The sequence below is a fragment of the Suricata suricatta genome, chromosome 10 (assembly GCF_006229205.1).
Source record: "Suricata suricatta isolate VVHF042 chromosome 10, meerkat_22Aug2017_6uvM2_HiC, whole genome shotgun sequence".
In the NCBI taxonomy this organism is placed as follows: domain Eukaryota; kingdom Metazoa; phylum Chordata; class Mammalia; order Carnivora; family Herpestidae; genus Suricata; species Suricata suricatta.
In genome coordinates, this window is record NC_043709.1 from 115,330,820 (window position 1) to 115,352,786 (window position 21,967).

Here is a 21,967-nt window from a genome sequence, read left to right on the forward strand (position 1 = left end):
TTTTTTTTTTTTAAGTATGTGTAAGTGAGGAGGAAGATTCCTGCTTCTTCAGCCCAATCAGCATCAGCATGGGCAGGCCAGCATCCCCAAATGCATTCCTGCATCAACACAGAATTGTTAGCCCACAGACAGCACGTACCATGGCTGTGACCACAGAGTGACTGGACTGCTTGCAGTGGCTCAGTGTGCACCTGCTCCACTAGCTGTTCTGGCCGTGTATGTGCATGTGCCTGTCAAAAACGTTAAGACAGCATAAGCTAAGAACATAGCTTCTAAAGTCTGACGGCCTAGGTTAAAATTCTGGCTCTCTCTCATATGAGCTATGTGACTGGAAGCAAGTTAACGTAAGTTCTCTAAATCTGTTTCCTCAGCTATCAACTGGATGATGAGGATGAGGACAACAATCGTAATGAAACTGTGGGTTTAAAAGAACAATAAAAGAGCTTAGCACAATACTTCATGCATGGTAGGCAACGTGTGTTTGTGCATGTGTGTGCGTGTATTACTATACTATGTATAAATGGCAAAATATTTCAATTATCAATCATTTTTAATCCATCTAATAAAGAAATTAGAAGGTAAAAATATGTAATAAACAGGTACCTTCCTCGTGACCTGAAGGCTTATTTACATCTCTGAAAAACCAATTTATACCTGAACGTTCACAAACCATTTGTATACTGAGGCTGCACAGCACGTTAGCAGTCTCTGGTCTGAGAGGCGAGGACCCCTTCCCAATCACCTGTGTGATGAGTGCCTTTCAGCCTTTCACTTGACTCAGTGTGGCCTTAAAACTGCAAACTATCCTGAGTCCAGAGAAACGATTCACATATATGCAGAGAAATATGTTAAATGCAAAGGTGCTTTATGAAGTACAGGTAGATTGTAACTAAAGTTACCATTTCATGTAATTCAGGCTTGTTGTAAGAAGCAGTATTTCCCCAACAGTCTCTCCAGCACCATACTTGGTAGTGTTTGAAACTAACGTTCTACTTGAAGATACAAGAAATGAATCCGTACACATCAGAAAAAGGTCTCACGTTTGGTCATTAAATTCAGTTAAGATTTTTTTGTTTTTCAGAAAACCATAAGGAAAGGGGTAGGGTCACACTGACCAGATCAAAGAGTAAATTACTTCTAGTGGTTTCTTCAACCACTAGCGCTCTGCAATAGCATGATAAAACTGAATTCCCAAGCCGACAGGAAGGTTGAGAAACATGTTTTTTGCCTAGTGCAGTGTTTTTAAAGAATTCTGAAACTGACAGCCTTGTGGCCCCAGCCAGCTCTGGAAATCATCAGTCCTTAACATCTGAGCTAGGCCTTCAATGTGCTTCAGGGTGCAAAGCAACATGGCCCATTGGTATAGAACGGAAGTGTCCAACACGCCTAAGTGTGAACTCCGATCCCACCACTGGGACTTTACGGACCTAGATAACCTTCTGCCTTGCCATCTTTAAGATGCTGACAATTACCATCTGAACCAGAGGGTGATATTGCACAAGCGTGAGAAGCACTCACCCCAACGTAAGCACTCACGTGTGCTTCCCTCAGAACCTCTGACGTAAGCATCATGTAAGAGCTCATCTGTGGCCCGTCAAAATTCGTATGCTGAAGCCCTAGCCCCCAGCGTACCAGAATACGGTCTGTATTTGGGGACAAGACCTTTAATGAGGTGATGAAGTCAAAATGCAGCCGTGAGGGTGAGCTGTTATGCAAGGTGAGCGGTGTTCTCCTGACAAGAGGGAAGTGGACACGCAGAAACACAGGTGTGCGCACAGGAGGGCCCGTGTGAGGCCGCAGTGACAGGGCGGCCATCCGTAAGCCATGCAGAGAGGCCTCCGGAGAAACCAACCCTACGGACACTCTGAGCCTGGACTTGCAGCCTCCACAACTGTGAGGGGTCAGCGCCCGTTCTGTCACCCCCCCCCCGGTCTGCTGGGTGTTGCACGGAAGCCAATGCTGTACTATGCTTTGTCTTCCTGGTTTAACCCACACGTCCAATCCAAAGTACTGGTTTACACTGGGAGGCCTCACACACTGGTGAAATGGCGCCAAGGGGCCCTGCAGACTCCATTTCTCCCTCGTGTTTCACTGGGACAAACACAGTGACTGGTCAGCACCTCTCCATTCGGAAGCCCCTGGGCCTCCGACAGGCTTCAGCCTGCAAGGTAATTATGACACATGACAGTAGTGACGTTACTGGGAATCAGACAGCATATAACAAAGGCGAACTTACTCTGACTGTGAAGTTCATGGAAGTACCACAAATGGGGCTATCTCTACCCAAAGGAGGTGGCATGAGGAGGAAGGAAGCAACAGTCCAGGTAGCAGTGGATGACGAGCAAGAGAAGGTGTAGAATGTCCTGAGGAAAACAGAGGCTCAACAGTGACCCCTGCCGGCCAGGCACGTGATCTACATGCAGTGTTCTTCAGCCACATCATTATGTTTGAATTGCTTTATAGAATAAAAAATAAACCAGCGTGAGCAAACGTGCTATTCAAAGAAGCAAAGGTGATGTAAAGAAAACATCTCTAGTTTTTGCTTGGTAATAGTGGATCTCCTATACCTAGCTAAAATTTCTTTGAACCAGGTTCATGTATATTTATGCAAAGAGGCAGAATGTGGCTCTCAATGATTATCCATATCAATTTTAGCACCGATTAGCACAATTAAGAGCTGCTGTAATGGCAAAGCGGTGGTGTTAACAGTTTCTGATGCTAAAAATCTAACTTCAGATTAATTATACAGCTTACAGTTTTCTCAACATAGCAAATACTAATTTATCAATGAACAATTTAAAGATTCAGTAGGTAGAAAACTCCTAAAGAGACTTGGCTTGAATAGCACCCAATCCTGGAAAAAAAATGCTAATAAATTCAACACACAGTTATTGGAGGATATACAGTATTTTACTTAGTTGAAAAACGGCCAACATGTTTTAATGCCTGTCATTCTCAACAGACACAAGCACATCACAGCCGATATCCTGATATCCTGTGAAATGCCCTGGTCCCCCCGCCCCCAGCTCCCTCCCACATCGACCAAGGCTCTGAATCCTCCTGACCTGGTCACACCAGACATGCCCATCTAACTTCCTGGGAATTCTCAGTTGGGTGAGGAATGAGGCAATGGGTGCCCGGACAGACATCATGCAGCAGAGATATGCAGGTGAAGGTCACTGGAGAAGAACCAATATCGAGAATTCTAAAAGCTAAAGAGACACGGTTTTGGTTTTTTACACAATCGTTGATAAAACAGATTTTAAAATATTAGTAATGGTGAAGATTAAGACTAATCCATGCCATGGTACTGAATGGAAAGTGTGTGCCCCCAAAATAATATATGGACACCTAATCCCTATCTGTGATGGTAATCAGGAGGTAAGGCTTGGGGAGGTGATTAAGAGAAAAGGTGATTAAGTGAAAAGGGTAGAGCCGCACAGAAATTGGATTCGTGTCCTTATAAAAGACACCGGAGAGAGGCCCATAGTCCATGAACCTGGAAGTGAACCCTCACCGAATACCAATCCACCGGTGCTCTGACCTTGGACTTCTAGCCTCCAGAACTGTTAAGAGATAAATTTCTGTTGCTTATAAGCCGCCCAATCTAAGCCAAATGGACTCAGACACGACGCACAAGATGCCATATTAGGTACGTTACAGACACTGACTTACAGCAAGTCTCTGAGGTTACTTTACTTTCACTCCCATTATACCAATGAGAAACCTGAGGCACTGAGAAGGTAAGTGACTTGCCCGAGGTTACATAGCCAGTCACAAAAAAGCTGCTTCCAAAAAAAAAAAAAAAAAGAGGCCAAGGCTGACAGGAGCTACAGCAATTGACTAAAAGAGAGTAAAAGCTCATTATTAAATGTTCACTCACACCAAAGGTGTCATCTATTTTATTTCCTATCTGGCTGAGCCATTTTCTGTTTTTACCCTGTCCTGAAATCAAAACTAGAACACTGAGCAGTTTATAGCATGTTCCTGATGGTTGTAAGCAGGCTTCCCTCTGAGCGCTGGGGGGGGGGGGGGGGGGGGGGGGGGGGGGGGGGGGGGGGGGGGGGGGGTCCCCGAGGAGGGGAGTCCTGGGACGTGCTCCCTCCCCTGTGCTGTGCTTTCTACCCTCGCTCACAGAACGCAGCGGAAAGCACTCCTTCTTGGGTAAGCTGTGCCGGGTGTGGAGGGAAGAGAGGTGTGCACACCAGGCCCAGAGGCGGCCCTTAAACCAGGCAGGTTGGGATGGCGGGTTAAAAACACCACCACCACCGGGGGGAGCCTCTCAGAGGAGGTGCCGGAAGAATGGAGCCCTGCGGATGGATGAATCATCCTTCTTCCTAGGAGCACTGATGGGGAAGAGGAGGCAGGCAGGCGAGAGGCGGGGAAAGGGCTTCCCAGGCCAACACACCGCGGGCCTGAAAACCCAACGGTGGCCATATCGTGCCACATGGGAAAACAACAAACGACAGGTCTTCCTAAGGATTACAGCTAATGTCACATGTCTTCCAGCTCCTTGGTCTTTCCTCACTGATAGTCTATATTGATAAGAAATTCCTAACAGGATGACCACGTCCAGGTTTAACAGGGCTTTTGAAACAACCCTTCCAGAAAACTGAGGATTACACTGGTTGATTATTTCACAGGGTCCTTAAGAAAGACCACTGCCTCGAAGGTGAGTTATTTTTCCTTATAATGTATCTGAAAGGTATTTCAGTCTAACCTGGAAAAAAAAAAACTGATAACGGTTTGACCATCCAGAGGGCAATACACTTGAAGAAGAGATAAAAAAAAAAAAAAGTGGGCGCCTGGGTGGCTCAGCCAGTTGAGCGTCCGACTTCGGCTCAGGTCCTGATCTCACGGTTCGTGGGTTCGAGCCCCACGTCGAACTCTGTGCTGACAGCTCAGAGCCTGGAGCCTGCTTCGGATTCTGTGTCTCCCTCTCTCTCTGCCCCTCCCCTGTTCACACTCTGTCTCTCAAAAATAAATAAAATGTAAAAAATTAAATTAAAAAGTCACAAAAGACTGAAATACAAGAAATGAACAAAGTCTCCCTGGCCATGATTGGGATTCTCTGCTCCCCAAGAAGCTGATGATAGGGCCCCTCAAAACCAACTTTCTCATCCAGGTGAGGACAGCGGCACACAGCATAGGTATGCAGTGGGACCTCTTGAATGAGGAGAACAAAACTGCTACCATTACTCTTGGAAGCGTTAAGGAGAATGTGTGTGCCAATTTCATGCCATGTAGGGGAAAAAAAAGGAAAATAAAATGAGAGTCATTTCAAAGAAATAGCCATTGGAATCTTTAAGAATCCTAGACCCAAGTGTCAGATGCTTTGGGGTCTCTGAAGCCACCATGGAAAAGCTCAACATCTCACACCTGACCCTGTCTTAGCCATGCCCTCCTTGGTCCAGAAGATCGACTCCGTCAGGACTGGTGCCATCCAAGGCTCAGAGGCTCTGTCTGGACAGTCCCACTAAAGTCAACATTCACTATGTGCTCACGCAGGACCAGGCGCGGCGCTAAGCACGTGACATGCGTCGGTGCCCTGAGTGCTACGAAGTGGGCACTGACACTGCCATCTGACGATGGGGACTCAGAAAAGTTAAGTGGCTGAAGTTACACAGTGTTCAGGAGAAAATGGAGGATATGACCCAGCGTCTGCAACTCCAGGGCCCCCCTGAGAGTCGGGGCAGGGTCCGAGAAGGGGAGTCCTGGCACGTGTCCCCTCCCCCGTGCTGTGCTTCCTACCCTCACTCAGCAGGGCAGAAGATTGAGTAGGTAGAAGACTGCTAAAGAGACTTGGCCTGAAGAGCACCCATCCTGAAAAAAAAGCTAATAAATTCAATACACAGTTATTGGAGGGTATACGTCATTTTACAGTTATTGGAGGATGGACGGCAGCAGTGCCGCCCCTCAGGGTGGGAGCCGGCCCCACCCAGAATCTGCCGGGACAGAAAACTGTAGCATCTGTCTGCTGTCTGGGTCTGGTCCATGCAGACTTCCCCATCAGAAAGCTTTTGGTACCTGGACTCCTCAGAACATTTTTTAAAGGCAATTAACTGTCTCAGAGAAGTCAAGCGCTGCATTAATAAGACCCAAGTGGGGGAGCCTGGGTGGCTCAGTGGGCTAGGTGTCCGACTTCAGCTCAGGTCATGATCTCACAGTCTGTGGGGTTCGAGCCTGCTTCGGATTCTGTGTTTCCCCCTCTGCTCCTCCCCCACTCACTGTCCGTCTCTCTCAAAATAAAATAAAGACGTAAAAAATTTTTTAAAAATCTAGAATGTTCAAATATAGACAGTAAGCATTATGTACCAATAAATGAGCCCCAGTCAAGAAATGGACTTCTGGAGGCATCCTGGAACCTTCCAGACTCCACGAGTCCAGAAGTTAGGCAGTTACGGCAGAGAGCAGCCACTCTGCGGGACTCTACACACCCCACGAGCTGGAGGAGGTCGAAATCTCCCAATTTACTTCCTCAAACTCCCCAAGAAGCAGCCTTGCTCTTCCTTAAGCTACTTCTCCGGGAGACGAGAAGGAAGATCTTGCCCTCCACCACCTGATATTACTCCGGAAACAGCTTTCTCAGGAAGCAAGCGGCTATCTTTGCTTCTTCATTTAAAGCCAAGTCTTCAAAGAGATAATGAGAGGGAACTGAAATAGCTATGCCACTCTCCCTACTTATAAATATTACATCAAGAATCATCTTCAAAGCTGAGGGCTCTATAGCCCCTCGGCCATGAGGAGGAGCAGAAAGCCACGGGGCCAAAAGTAGAGCCGAGCCAGGCCTCCCCTTGCACTCCCCAACCTCGATGGCAGCAGAGCCCCCGATGGTCACCATGACCCCAGCAGAGCCGGGAAGGGGCAGCACAAGCAACTGCCAATTCGGTCCCAGGGACAGTGGGTCTGCTGCTGCCCCCAAGACGCCATCAACACTTGAGAGGGGCAGACACATCTCAAGAGGCTGAGATGCTACTTAGCACAAAAGCTCAAGTTGAAGGGCAGACATTTTCCGAAGGGTTACCAAATACAACCTGTCTAGGACTTCCTATCCCCTCTCCTTCTGCAGAGATGGCTCAAGGGCCCACCCCAATCTGTCCTGGGCACAAGCCACGCACACAAAGTAAAGGTGACTCTGCTCTCTCCGTGCCTAACAAGGAATCCATCATCTTTTAGGGTCTCCTGGACATCTCCCCTCCTTCTTCAATGTCACGTCCTGGTCTGGAGCACATCAATTCTCGGGCCTAATCCATCAGGCTTTCCGTCATCCATCCAATATTTCTGAGCACCCACGGGTCTCTGGCACTGTAGAGCAGCCAAACAGGAGAACCACACAACAATGTCGCCTCCAGTCTCCAATGTGGATGAGAGACATCCAAATGATGAACACATCACAGTCCCGTGTAACAAGAGTCATGAAGCCTGGCATATCCAACTTCACAGAGAAAGGATTGCGTTCACTTAATACGGACAGACAGGGCGTCACAGAGGCTGTGATGAATGAGCTGACTCTTGACAGCTAAGTAAAAGGAGGGGGCGGGGGAAGGAGAGGAAGACAACAATACTTCTAAAGCACAAAGACCCACAAGAGTGCACCCTGGTTCAGGACGGGCAGTCCGTTCAGTATGGCTGGGGACAACAAAATGCACGGAAAGGATAGGCATTAAGGTAGGTTTTGGTCAGATTAGAAAGGCTCTGCCTGTCATACCAAAGAACTTGGCACATTACTGCTGGTGATGAACAACCAGGAGAAGTGCTGAAAAGAGAAGGTCCAACCTGAAGCCACGTTCCACCTGAAGAAGGGTTTTATATCACCTATAAATTATTTTTCAGGGGCGCTTAGGTGACTCTGTCTTAAGGTTAAGCGTCCAACGTCGGCTCAGGTCATGAGCTGACAGCTCAGAGCCTGGACTCTGCTTCAGATTCTGTGTCTCCCTCTCTCTGTACCTCCTCCGCTCCTGCTCTCTCTCTCTTTCTCTCTCAAAAATAAACAATAAACATTAAAAATATTTTCAAATTTTGGAATTGGTTGTCAACTTCTAAAAATTAGGCAATTTCACATAAAAATCTGGATGCGTGGCTCCTTAAAAACAACTCTGGCAACGCTAAAGCCACATCCCCAGGTGGTGACAGTTGTTTGGATATGAGTCACAGGTGTAGCTGCCCCCATCAGACAAGATACCTATTACGAAATCCATGACCACTGTCACGTGACCACAATAGACATGTGAGTTTGCAGTCTCTGGTTTAGAGTTATACAACAAGGTATGTCGCAGAAAAAGAACACTTGAAAGCAACAGTGGCTAAACCACAGGGTCAGCAAAACTGGAGGCAAGAGGAAAAGTTAGGGAGACATCACAGTAGCACAAGAAGGCAGTAACAAAAGCCTCAACTAAGCAGAATAAGAGCAAAAAAAGGGTAGAGTGAAGAAATGTTTAACATACTCCAGGCATACAAATAGCCATCACTTAACTTGTGTGTGGCAATTGTTCAAGGATCAGAGGCTGTATTAGGAAAAAGGAAGCATGATTCAAAAATTATCTTTTTAATGTTTTAATTTTTTAAGTGTTTTTTTATTTATTTTTGAGAGACAGAGTCAGCGAGAGCAGGGTCAGAGAGAGAAGGAGACACAGAATCTGAAGCAGGCTTCAGGCTCTGAGCTAGCTGTCAGCACAGAGCCCGACGCCGGGCCTGAACGCACAAACTGTGAGATCATGACCTGAGCCGAAGCTGGACGCTCAACCGACTGAGCCACCCAGGCGCCCCTAATGTTTATTTTTTGAGAGAGACAGAGAGAGAGAGACAGAGAGACAGAGAGAGAGCGCGAGCGCCTGCCCGCAAGCAGGGGAGGAGCAGAGAGAGAGAGAGAGAGAGAGAGAGAGAGAGAGAGAGAGACAGAGAAATCCCAAGCAGCAAACTCAAGAACTGTAAAATCATGGCCTGAGCAGAAACCAAGAGTTGAAGTCAGATGCTTAACTGACTGAGCGACCTAGGTGCCCCCAAAATGATTTTCAATTAAAAATAAAGTGGGTATTAAGTACACTGTGGCAAATCCACCCAAATGCAAACCATCAGCATAGACAACGAGGTACAATGAGGTACAGCTACACATGTCCGTGTGATTCTTACCCTGGACTCTCTGGTTCATCTTCCAATCGGGAAGAACATATTCTGATTGCAAACTTTCTGGGCTAAGCTCTCGACAAGCGAGGTTTACAAGCAAGGAGAGGGATGCAGATCATTACAACCTCTCATACCACGGCCAGCAGCTACTAGGAAAATTTATAAACCCTACAGCTGTTTCAAGGCGAAGGCCCTGCCCGAGAACTTACACAAGCCATTGACATCCAGCATATTGGAGATGCCCCGGTCACTCATGTCCACTTCCGGCTGGTTCTTCTCCCGGCTCTCCTCCACCAACTTTTTCAGAGACTTGGACATGTTCTGCAGCAATGACAACAACAAGCACGTGGGCGACGGCCAGGGTGGTGCAGGGAGAGAAAGGGGAGACGCCCCGGGCTGGCACTGTCCAGTTTTCCCCTAGGATTGGAAGGCGGGCATCGGCGGGCAGGGGCCGGGGGCCGGGGGGGGGGGGGGGGGGGGGGGGGGGGGGGGGGGGGGGGGGGGGGGGGGGGGGGGGGGAGGGGGCGGGGCAGGAGCGTGGGAAGCGTCCTGTACTACTCTGGTGGCGCGGAGAGCAGCGACCCCAAGGGCAAAGCTACACACACTCACCGCGGAGGGCAGCACCTACCAGGCTGGGCGAGGGAACCACAGGTTTCCGCAGGGCGCACTTGAGTGGCAAGTGATGCACTCGTTCGGAGCAAAACGCCGACCGGAACGAGGAACACGCCCTGTCCCGGAGCTCGGCGCAGGCGCACACCCTGCGGCTCTCAGCTCCACGCCCCGCCCGCGCCTGACCCTTCCCAAATTAGGAGAACAGTTTACTAGACGTGGCTCCAGGGTGAGGCTCCGCCCACAAAGGAATGTGCCCGCGGCTGGCCAATCACATCCGTCATTTGAGCTCGAGACTCCGCCCCGCCCCGAGGTTCGTTCGTCCCCCGGAATGCCTCCGGTTTTGCATTCCGCGCGGACCGGATCTGGAGCGTGCGCAGTAGTGTTGGCGCAGGCTCGGTTCGTGGGTCCAAGCACGGAGTGCTTTGGGCGGAAGTAGGAAAGTTTGGCGAAGGATTGTGGAGTGAGGGGATTGTAGCTGAGCTTGGGAGGCGAGAAGTTGCCTCTCTGTGTACTTCTGTATTTATGGTTCCTTTTATCAGGCGTCGCTGTCCTGAGTCCACAGTCGTGGCCCCCGCTGTGTCCGGAGCTCCTCAAATGCAAGAACTGCCTAGAGATCTGTATTCCCAGCCCCCAGCCTGGAGTCACAGATCTCTGTGTCACCTGAAGGGGAAAACACCCAGATAAATGACTTCTCTTTTCTTATCCTACCCTCAAAATCATGACATATTTCAGTTTCCTTCCTATTGAATCATGAGTTTTTAAATGCAATCTTCATTATTGGGTTTTTACTTTACTAGAGTTTCTAACTGCCTTTCTTCCTTTTTTTTCCTGTAAACTTCTTTACAATATCTCTAAGAACATGCAGCTTTTCACGCCTCTTCATTGCTTTAAATCCAATGAATTCTTCGTGAAGAGTTTAGGAACCTACTAACTTAGACTAATTATTTCTGCACTTCCAGCTGAGAAGTGACCTGTGGTTTCTTTCACTGGGTTCCTGAATTTAAACAGACATTTCTTGTATATATCTTGCTGAGTACCGTCCAAGTAAACTTCTCAAAGACCATGTATATAGGAGGCCCCAATTTTGAGTAGCTGTATATTTTTAAAATGTTCTTATTTTGCCCACCCCTTTATAATTTGCCTAGCATGGAATTCTAGGTTTAATACTAGTTTCTCTTAGATCTCAAAAGCATAGTTCCACTGACCTATATCTTCCAATGTTGATGCCCAGAAATGTGTCAATCTCCTTCTCTGGTCTTTGCTGGGGAACTGTTTACCAATGGAAAGCATTTGTGATCTTTTAATTATTTATCATGTTCTGAAATGCCACCATAATATCTCTAATTGGTCCTCTTCAGCTGAAGATACATTTCTCTCTTCCTCTCTGGAAATTTTTTTCTATTATTTCTTTGAAATGTCTTTCCTGCCATTTTCTCTTATTTCGCACATTCAGGAACTCTGTCAAATGGCAGCATTCTGGGACAATTTCCTATATATTTCATTAATTTACCTTTTTTACTTAATGTTTTTGGGAGATACTTCAATGTATCTTCCAAACCTTCTATTAATATTTTAAAAAGTGATTTCAGCTATAAACCAAGAATACTTCCTCTTTGATTAAATCACACCAGGATTTTGTTTTACTGAGTGCGCTCTTCTGAAATATCTCTGGGGATAACACTTTTTTAAAAAAAAATTGTTCTTAATGTGTATTTATTTTTGAGAGAGAGCGAGAGTGAGAGCAGGGGAGGGGCAGAGAGAGGGAGAAACAGAACTCAAAGCAGGCTCCAGGCTCTGAGCTGTTAGTACAGAGCCAGATGCAGGGCTCAAACTCATGAACTGCAAGATCATGACCTAAGCTGAAGTCAGAGGCTTAACAGACTGAGCCACCTAGGCACCCCTCTGAGGATAACAATTTTTAGATTTCTCTTCTGTTGACTGAATTGTGTTTTCTTGTGCCCTTTTTCTGTTACGTTATCTAGTTATTTCTCACTCATACTGCTGCAACTCTTCATGTCTGGTGGTTTTTGGGGTTTTTTCATATTCAGTCATCCATAGCTGAGCTAATTTTTCTAGATAGCCAGGGTGTGATTTTTTCCTCTTTTATTTGTGATGTATATTTGTTTCCCTCCTAGGTCAGCATTAATTTTCCCTGGGCTATTGGTTAAATTTCTTCAGAGGTGGCATCCCAGTTTCATGCTTGCATGTAGTCACAGGCCTGCCTGTGTGAGGGCGGAGAGATGGTGAATTGCACTCACCTGCTAATACAGTACTTTCATTCTGGGTCTCACCTCCTTACGCTGTACCTGCCAGACCCACGCCCGCTTAATGCCTGGAAGGCGATTCCCAATTCTGCTGCATATCTGTCTTGAAATTACTTGGGGATGCCGTTTCTTTTTTCTTTTTTTTTTTTCCTGATTAACTTGTCATCATGCTTTTATTCACTTCCTCTTTTCCAGAAATTTATTTTCATTTCTTCATAATTCTCCTCTCATTCCCTTCACTTTTACAAGTACATTTTTTTAAGAGAGAGCTAGAGTGCACACATGCGCATGCATGAGCAAGTAGGGAAGGGGCAGAGGGCAAGGGAGAGAGAGAATCCTGAGTAGGCGCATTGCTGTCAGTGTGAAGCCTGATGTAAGCCTCAGTCTCACCGCTGTGAGATCATGACCTAAGCTGAAATCAAGAGTTGGACACTTAATCAACTGAACCACCCAGGTGCCCCTTACCAGTATAATTATTAATAAAAGTGTCCCTAAGCTGCAGAATTTATAACATGGAAAGGGGGGGCAGCCTCCTTGGATACGTGACCTGTGCAGTAACACAAAGTTCCATGCTTAGCTCGGCCCCATGTTTGGTTTAGATCTGCTGTCACCATCTTGAAATGTTTAATAATTTTTGAACAAGGGGCGCTAAGTTTTCCTTCTGGTCTGGGCCCTGCAAATTATGTAGACCGTCCTGCATGCAAGCTTCCACACCTTACATACAGTCTACACTGCAATACTTCCTTCCCATTGGGAGAAATGTTCTACCCCCACCCCCAACCCACAGAATATGCCAATCAAAGATAAATATGGAAGACACCTAGTCCACACGAGGCACGCTAGATTATGACATCTAGCAAATTCCATAAATTATTGCATATATCATAAATTTTTAAATGACCTTTATTCTCTAGACTTATATAAATTTACAGTTACCAAATTAAAATTTGAAAAGCAAATTTTTCATGAAATATCCAATAGTTATTGTATCATTTTTCTTCCAACAACTTCCTCTTTAAATTGATAGGCATGGGGTGATTTGTAATCCCAATAGGTAAAAAGGTATTTTTCCATTAGCATTATTTTTGATGCTGTTGTATAATCTCTATTTTTTTTTTACTAAACTAACAGCAATTATAAATTTAAAATTTTTTTCTAAGTCATATCACAATCATATTTAATAGCTTTCGTAGGTCTATGAAAATAGTTTATAATAATATTTAATAACATTTCATATTTAATGAGTTCACACCTAATCCTTCAGGCTGAATGGGAGGCACACACTCTTGGGTGGTTGTCAAGGTTAGAATCATAGTTCTGTCAATCAAGTTTTATATATGTCTTCATACCTTATTTTTCTCAACTGTAAAATGGGAGTGATCATTCTTAGTGTTCTATTTCAATGAGTGATGTATGAGAATGACACCTGGCATAGGGCAAATGTTACACAGATATTAGTTCTAATTATTCTTTGTGTTTTTTTTTTAAAGTTCATTTACTTATTTTGGGGGGGAGAGAGAGAGAGTGAGTGAGCAAGCACCTGGGAGCCAAGAGGGGCAGAGAGAGAGAGAATCCCAAGGAGGCTTCGTGCTCCCAACATGGGATTCAATCCCATGAACCATGAGGTCATGACCTAAGCCAAAATCAAGAGTCAAATGCTCAACCCACTGTGCCACCTAGGCACCCCAGTTATAATTATTCTTAATTAATATTGTTAGTACTCCCTTGGTAAGGGTGTGGCATATTTTTTAACAAATTCCTTCTGTTAAATGGAGTTGAAATGTAATAGAAAATTATGGCAAATTATGACATCTCCTAGCCCCAAACGGTCACTGGCCCCAACCATCCCCTAGGGATTCACAAGAATGAATGGAGTGACAGAGTATTCCCCTGGGTCCAGAGAGAGCTAGTGGTGGCCTCTGGTGAGCTATCTCAAGGGTGACTCTGGCCAGTAATGGCTAGACTTACCCTTGAAGACTAAAATGCATGAGGTTTGTTCTTCCTGCTAAGGTCCGGTTGTTTAGGGAGACAGAGAACCAAAGGGGAGAGAGATCAGGTGGTAGGTGGAAGTCTGGCTGTCCCCAATCCTGGGTTCCCGGACTCTGAGCAGGTAGGGATATGTATTACCAGGAGGTCTGAAATCAGAACGGCCACCAGGTAGTGCTAGAACAGGGCCCTAAAGCCACCTTCTATGCCAAGCATTGGCCCTTTGTTTGCCGGATCCTGGGGAGGCTGGAGGGGCGAGGTGGTATTGGAGTTTGCCTCTTGTCCCCGCCCTGCTCCTCTCAACTTCCCAGTCTCATCTGGAATGGGATGGAGTCAGAAGGGAACCAGGAGACGTTCTCAGTTCAGGATATGATCAGTTGTGAACTGTAGTAATTTCCCTTTCTTTACGTTTGTACTTGTTTGTATTCCTTCAGACCCACGTGGAATATCATGTTCCACTAACTTCCAGGCAAGACCTCCCCTCACCCACCCCTCAAACTCATTCATTTTATGTTACAGCTTTTTGGATTCCACTCATGGCCTGAAAGCAGCACGTGGGGGTATCTCAGTATTTGACAACCAGATGCCTGCACCGGTGTGAGCTGGCTGACTGCTAGCTCCGTGCAGGGGTGATCACTAGTAACGGAGCTTCATGATCATGTAGTTTGGGAGCAAGAAAATTATTGTTTTACCACTAGATCTGGCAAGCTGGCTTAATATAAATTTCACCAGATAAGGAAACTAAGAATTTTGCCTCAGGACAGACTCAGGAACTAGACAAGATGCACGCAGGTAATGGGGTTTTGGAAGTAGGAAGACATCAGCTGATGGCGTTGGATGGCTGTCTTATCATCACTTTATCCTTGGTGTGCTTCGTCGACGTCACATAGTAAATGTTCAATAAACAGTATAAATAAGTGAATTAAATTAAAACAGAACCAGAGGAAATTGGATGCATCTTATTAATGAGAGATGACATCATATAAAAAACCCTAAAGATTCTACTAAGAAAATAAATTGTTAGAACTAATAAATGAATTCAGTAGAGTAGCAAGATGCAAAATCAACATATGGAAATCACTTGCATTTCTATTCACTAACAACTAACTATCTGAAAGAGAGAGGAAAAAAGCAATCCCAAGGACAACTGCATCAAAAACTATTAAAAAAAACCTTAGAAATAAATTGAACCAAGGAGGTGAAAGACCTGGACACTGAAAACTGTAAGACAATGATAAAGAGATTGAAAAAGACACAAATAAATGTAAAGATATCTCTTGTTCATGAATTGAAAGAATTAATATTGTGCAAACATCCATACTACCCAAAGCAATCTACAGATTCAAAGCAATCCCAATAAAAATTCTAAAGGCATTTTTCATAAAAATACAAAAACAATCCCAAATTAATTTGAAACCAGGAAAGAGCCTACAAAGCCAAAACAATTCTGATTAAAAAAAAAAAAAAACGAGGTGCCTGTGTGGCTCAGTCGGTTTAAGCGTCTGACTTTGGCTCAGGTCATGATCTCACAGTTTGCAAGTCTGAGCCCCAGGCTAGGCTCTATGTTGATAGCTCAGAGCCTGGAGCCTGCTTCAGATTCTGTGCTTCCCTCTCTCTCTGCATCACCCCATCCCCCACCTGCTCACACGTTGTCTCTCTTTTTCTCTCTCTCAAAAATAAATAAACATTAAAAAAAGAACAAAGTGGAGGCATCACACTTCCTGAGTTCAAGCTATATTACAATGCCGTAGTAACCAAAATAGGATGGTACTGGCATAAAAATAAGCACATAGATCAGTGGAACAGAACAGAGAGCCCAGATATAAGCCTTCATGTATATGGGCAACTGATTTTTGACAAGGGTGCCAAAAACACACGCTTGGGAAATTACAGTTTATTCAAAAATAATAGTTCTGGGAAAACTGGATATCCACATGCAAAAGAATAAAACTGGACCCCTATCTTACATCACTCAAAAAATTAACTCAAAATGGATCAAAGATTTAAATGTAAAACTTGAGGGGCACCTGGGTGGTTCAGTCGGTTAAGCATCCCCAACTTTGGCTCAGGTCATGGTCTCATAGTTCATGAGCTCGAACCCCACTTGGGGCTCCCTGCTCTCAGCGCAGAGCCCACCTTCTTTCTGCCTTTCCCCTGCTCGTTCTCTCTCTCTCTCTCTCTCTCTCTCTGAAAAACAAAATAAACATTTAAAAAATAAAAATAAATGTAAGACATGAAACTGTAAAATTGCTAGAAGAAAACATATGGGCAAAGATCCTTAACATCAATCTTGGCGATGATTTCCTGAAAACGTCACCAAGAGCATAGGCAACAAAAACTGAAATAAACGTGGGACTGCGTTAAACCAAAGAGCTTCTGCGCAGCAAACCGTCAATAAACTGAAAAGACAATCTCTAGAATGGGAGAAATCACTCATTATTTTTCTTCCTATTATAAGTTTTCTATGTTAAAATTACATAATGCGGGGGTGGGTGGCTCAGTCGGTTAAGTGTTCAACTTTGGTTCAAGTCGTGATCTCATGGCTTGTGGGTTCGAGCCCCGTGTTGGGCTCTGTGCCGACAGCTTAGAGCCTGGAGCCTGCTCCGGATTCTGTGTCTCCCTCTCTCTCTGCCCCTTCTCTGCTTGTGCTCTGTCTCTCAAAGAATAAATAAACATTTAAAATTGCATAATAAGATTGACTATGCTTTCTTAAAATTGGTATACACACCTCCTGGATATTGTAACGTGCCTCCTGGGAAAGGAGTATCCCTTCACCGTATCTGATGGTAAATAACTCTTGTAGACACCACTACTCAGAGATGCAGCCTGAGATCAAACCCTTCTACTCTCTCACAGCTGCATGTGTTCATCTTGTCTTCAGATAAAATTCCTGTCATTTCACATGTTATTGTCAAATTTCCCATATTCTGTACCTTTGTGATTCATATTCAGGTAAAAGGGCAAAATGTTGTATCTCCCCCTACAACGCTTCATCTTGAATGTCTGTCCATTGCCCGGGCTCATCAGGACAGTGTGGATTGAACGATTCTATTCAGTGCATTCACTGCGCTGGCCTATAGCAAGTCATCTGTGAAAGAGATGTATCGACTCATAATACAGAGTTCCAGCGAGTGGGAATTTCAACGGTGAGAATGTTTTATTCACGTGGCTCCGTGCTCTGTGCAGAAACAATTTTTCTGGCACTGGAGTATTCCACAGCTTCTTTCTTTCACTTTGTCCCATGTTGTTACGAAGACTTAATTTAGCACATTGAACGCAACCGCTCTTGTTTTGTCAAAGGCAGCGGAAAGCTTTTTATAAAAGCATTGTTAAGCTATGACTTTACACACGGTGCTGCTAAACTAGGAATGGACGATGGTGGGGCATATGTTAGGTGACAGCTAGCGAAGTAAAGGACGCTTGAACAAGGAGGCCTAGCGTTCAGAGGCACCTGGCTCCAGAGTTCATATCCTGAAGGACGCGTGTGTTTCAGCCCCATGTAAAAATTCAACTTGGAAACTTCCACCTGCTAGCGAAGGGCAAATTGTTAATGAGTTACACAGGAGCGCAGCCTCATCACGTACAATCCATTACTGTTTATTACCCCTCATTTGACATTCACAGCGAAAAACATACTCCTGTTATATCATGAACTTTTGGCAGTTTACATCACATGTGCCACAATCATTTCCAACTCTTTAAGGAATTTTAGGAACTTTCCAGATCAAAGTGTGAGAAGGGGGACATGACAGTCAAGGCTAATGAAGCTATGTTCTATATTAGAACAAACAAAAAAAAGAATGTACAGATATCGATTCCACGCAGAGCTCGGGGGGAAAAAAGTTCAGACTACTCCCAGCGGCACAGGAAGAACCCCGCGTCAGGCTGGCAGACTCGTGTCCAATGTCAAGTCTGAGGGCCCCTGCAGAAGAGGCAACACCCGTGTTATGCAGTTAGCTTTCCCACGTTAACCGGATCGCGGAGGGCCGCACTGCGTACTCTGCGTGAAATTTTATGAGGACCCGATGTGAGGAGGCCACGAAGGGGGCTATGTCCGTGTCCTAAAATTGGAAATAAATAAATAAATAAAGTTAACATATTATATGGTTCACACATTTAAGCATTTTTTTTTCTGGAAATGTTAGCCTAGGAAGAAAGTACCACATAAAGAATCTTTGTAGAACTTAAGTAAACCTGCATATTTTTCTAGAAGGAATTCTGCTGAGAATTAATATAAATACCTCACAAAAGAATATTGGTGGTGGGGGGGGAGGATTGGAGGGACGTGGGGATTAACTGGGAGTGGATACAGGGTTTCTTGGGGGGAAAGGAAATGTTCTAAAATTGATTGTAGTGACAACTCGGAGCTATATAACTCTAAATCTACTAAAAGCAATTGAATGTACACTTCAAGTAGATGGATTCTATGGTTATATGACTTATATCTCAATAAAATTGTTGTAAGAGTAGAATTTCCAATCCAACTTCATACTGACATTTTAATTTTTCTGATGGAAATACATAGTTATTTTTACAATGGAAACAATCATATCAGTAAAGTGTATGACTACCCCCTGTTAACATCTACAATTTCCTTTTAGGGTTTATTTTCATATCCTTTCTGCCTTCAATAAATGGCGCTGTGAAAAATGGATATCCTCATACACTAGAACAAAACTACACCACACATAAAAATCAACCCCAAGTGAGTGAAAGACCTGAAACCATGAAACTCCTAGAAGAACACATAAGTGGTAAGCTCTTTGACATCAGTTTTTGGCGATGGTTTTGTGGATTTGGTACCAAAAACAAAGGCAACAAGAGCAAATATAAACAAGAGGAATTACATCAAATTAAAAGGCTTCTGCGCTGCAAAGGAAGCCATCAATAAAATAAAAAGGCAATCTACTGAATGGGAGAAAATATTTGCAAATTATATATCTGATAAGGGGTTAACATCCAAAATACATAAAGAACTCAAACACAATCAAAATATATAAAAACACTCACACAACTCAAAAGCAAAAACAAACAAACCAATTAAAAAATGGGCATAGGACCTGAATGGTCATTTTTCCAAAGAAGACATACAGATGGCCAACAAGTACATGAAAAGATGCTCAAAATCAGGAATCATCAGAAAATGCAAATCAAAAGCACAATAAGATATCCTTTCATATCTGTTAGAATGCCTATTATAAAAAATACAAGAAATAACAAGTGTTGGCCAGGATGTGGAGAAAATTGGTACGGCCACTGTAGAAGACACTATGGAGATTCCTCAGAAAATTAAAAACAGGACGACTATGGGACCCAGCAATTCTACTTCTGGGAATTTATCCAACTTGATAAATTATCTGTACCCCTATGTTCTGCAGCATTATCTATGATAGCCAAGATGTGGAAGCAATTTAAGAGTCCACCAATGGACAAATGTATAAGTATATTTATTGATAATATTATATATTTATATATTTATAATATAATGATAATGGAGGATTATCCAGCCACAAACTGAAGGGAATCCTGCTGTTTGTGACAACATGGAAGGTGCCTGAGGTCATTATACTAAATGAAATAAGTTAGAGAAAGGCAAATACTACCCGATCTCACTTGTTTGTGGAATCTAAAAAGCAAAACAAAAAGAAATGAAAACAAAAAACCAAACTCTCAGATACAGAGGACAAATTGGTGGGTGCTAGTGGGAAGCGGGAGATTGGTGACATAGATAAAAGCTTTTGAAAGTTACAAACTCTTAGGCTTAAGTAAGCCCTGGGATGTATGTCACAGAGATGGTACGTAGTAACACTGTAGCGTATGTTCGAAAGTTGCTGAGAGAGTAGATGTTAAGAATTCTCATCACAAAAAAAGAATTCATTTTGTACACCTGAAGCAAATGTTATGTACCAATTTCTTCTCAATTTAGCAAAACCAGATGTAGATTTCTAGCTGCTGTAGTTTAGATTTCTAGCTGCTGCGGTTCCCTGTCCAATTACTAAGTAAAGAGCAGAACAGTAAGAAACAGATAGTCTCTCTCCCGTGGTCAGATTTCCCTTACTGGAAAGCTCTTTATCTACTCTCACATAAAATGAGAAGATGGTGAGAACAGATGCAAGCAATACTGAGTCCCTGTCAGAATCCTGTCTTGATGTTTAGGGAAGACCAGGATCATCAGGATGTTACAGGTACAAATACTAGTCACTAGACCCATTTTCAATGTCCCCGTTTATTTCTTCAAAGAATTCCTGCGATTTTCATCAAGAAGTAGATGAAATGGAGCTAGGTATCCAAATTGTCCGTAATTGTATTCATGGAGAAAACAATATGGGTATTCAACCCTGGGCAGTGCATGGAAATCACGTACGGAGCTTTTAAAAAACAACATACAACAGCTCCTGTCCTAGAGATTCTGATTCAGTGAATGGGAGCGGGCCATCCAAGGTAAGTCTGGACCCCTACGGAGCTGCACAAAGCGATTCTGATGCAGTGGAGTCTGGGAAGTATTATTATCAATTCAATGCAGTGTCCACTAGGTGGCACTCGTGCTCCCCAAATAGAAGGAAACTCCGGAAACTGCTGAAATTTGCAAAAGACTTGCGTGCTTTGTACTTTGCATGTGTCTGCTTTTAAATGGGTACACTAAGTTATTATTTAAAAATAATAAATGGGAATTTTTAAATGTTTGTTTTACTCACTGTCCCACAATATGGTCCAGAGGATGGAGAATTAGCATCTGGTCCATTGTAGAGTATGAGATAGTTCTGGACACAGTCTCCGGGATCATCAATGCTGACAAAGTAAAAGTTGACCATGACAGGTCTGCCAGAAGGAGCGATGATGGTCCATTCACAGTGAGTGTTGTTTGGGTAAGTGCCCGGGTAGCCAGGGCTGGTGAAGGAGCCGCTGTCTCCGTAAAGAGTTCCACCACAGCCTGAGAGAAAACCAACACAGGACGTTAGATTCAACAAAGTGGAAACCATTCCTCCCTGAGGCAGGAAGACGGCGGCTATTTTCTCAAGGTGCTGAGTCTCTGCAAGAATAGAGGAGGAAGAAAGCCCTTTCCAGCTCCTTCTGTGGGCTACATCCCTTCCACTGCCTCACCACCACCTCACTCCACCCGCCCCCACCCCCCCAACCAGACATTCTCTTCCCTGTGTATCATGAGCTTAGGACCACTTCCTCCAAAAGCTTTCTTTGGACCCTGGGTTGGGAGAAAATGGGAAACCAGTGGGCTGGGAAAACAAAGAACTTGATAAAGTAGCTGTAGGAGAGAGTAATTAAAGTTGTGTACTTTTGATGGTGTAGAACTCTCCATAGGCAGCAAGTTGATAGTGACGGGAGTGAAGTAAAAATTAAAAGTGGAATCCTAGGGCTAATCCCAAAGACTGTCCCCTTGTAGGTCTTGACATTAATTATTTAATTGTAAAATGGCTCTCTCAGGCTTATAACTGACAGTACCAAGATTGACATGCTCACAATCAGAGCCCTGTAAGTATTAGTGTTAATCTGCAAATGCCGTCATTATTTAGACCAGATATCCTGGGGGCCCAGATAGCCTGCTGAACGGAAGGGAACCTCATGGTGGGATTAACCAGCACTGGGCCGAGTGTCTGACCCCTGAAGGTCTGGTCTTGCTTTTGCCACCGTCTCGCTGTGCATTCTGGAAAACTCATTAACCTCGGGTTTTATTCCCTCCTCTGCAAAATTAAGGCATCGGAGATCATCTGTAAGCATTGTCAGCTGCCACGATTTAAGTTATTTCTTGTCTTTCAGTATATTTAAGTCATTTTTATCATTCTCACTTGGAAGGTTTTTAAATATTTTGAAATACCTAAGCAGGACGTCTCGTAAAGATAGTCCTCTTCTCTTGAGTTAAATATATGGACGTGACTTAAATTCCTTCAGTTATTTGATAAACAACAAGCCACACATGCGAGAAGGTACTTAACTGCCCTGAAAAAATGCAAGTAACCCCTGGGCCA

The 21,967-nt window shown here is 44.3% G+C and overlaps 2 protein-coding genes across 5 annotated transcripts in view; both read right to left on the reverse strand.

Moving 5' to 3' along the window:
- The window catches only part of RSU1 (Ras suppressor protein 1), a 196,703-nt gene extending 186,795 nt beyond the window's left edge, over window positions 1–9,908 (reverse strand). The window contains exons 1-2 of one of the 4 annotated variants that reach the window (XM_029954267.1): window positions 9,752–9,903; window positions 9,333–9,444 (exon numbers count right to left, since the gene is read on the reverse strand). In XM_029954267.1, coding sequence (XP_029810127.1) covers window positions 9,333–9,441 — 109 coding nt within the window. In that variant the 5' untranslated portion in view covers window positions 9,442–9,444; window positions 9,752–9,903. Of the gene's footprint in view, window positions 1–9,332; window positions 9,445–9,751 lie in introns of all 4 variants that reach the window. The other 3 variants (XM_029954269.1, XM_029954268.1, XM_029954266.1) reach the window with 3 other exon arrangements.
- Window positions 9,909–17,561: 7,653 nt separating this feature from the next.
- The window catches only part of CUBN (cubilin), a 270,536-nt gene continuing 266,130 nt past the window's right edge, over window positions 17,562–21,967 (reverse strand). The window contains exons 65-66 of the mRNA XM_029955578.1: window positions 20,681–20,916; window positions 17,562–18,046 (exon numbers count right to left, since the gene is read on the reverse strand). Coding sequence (XP_029811438.1) covers window positions 17,939–18,046; window positions 20,681–20,916 — 344 coding nt within the window. The 3' untranslated portion in view covers window positions 17,562–17,938. The remainder of the gene's footprint in view (window positions 18,047–20,680; window positions 20,917–21,967) is intronic.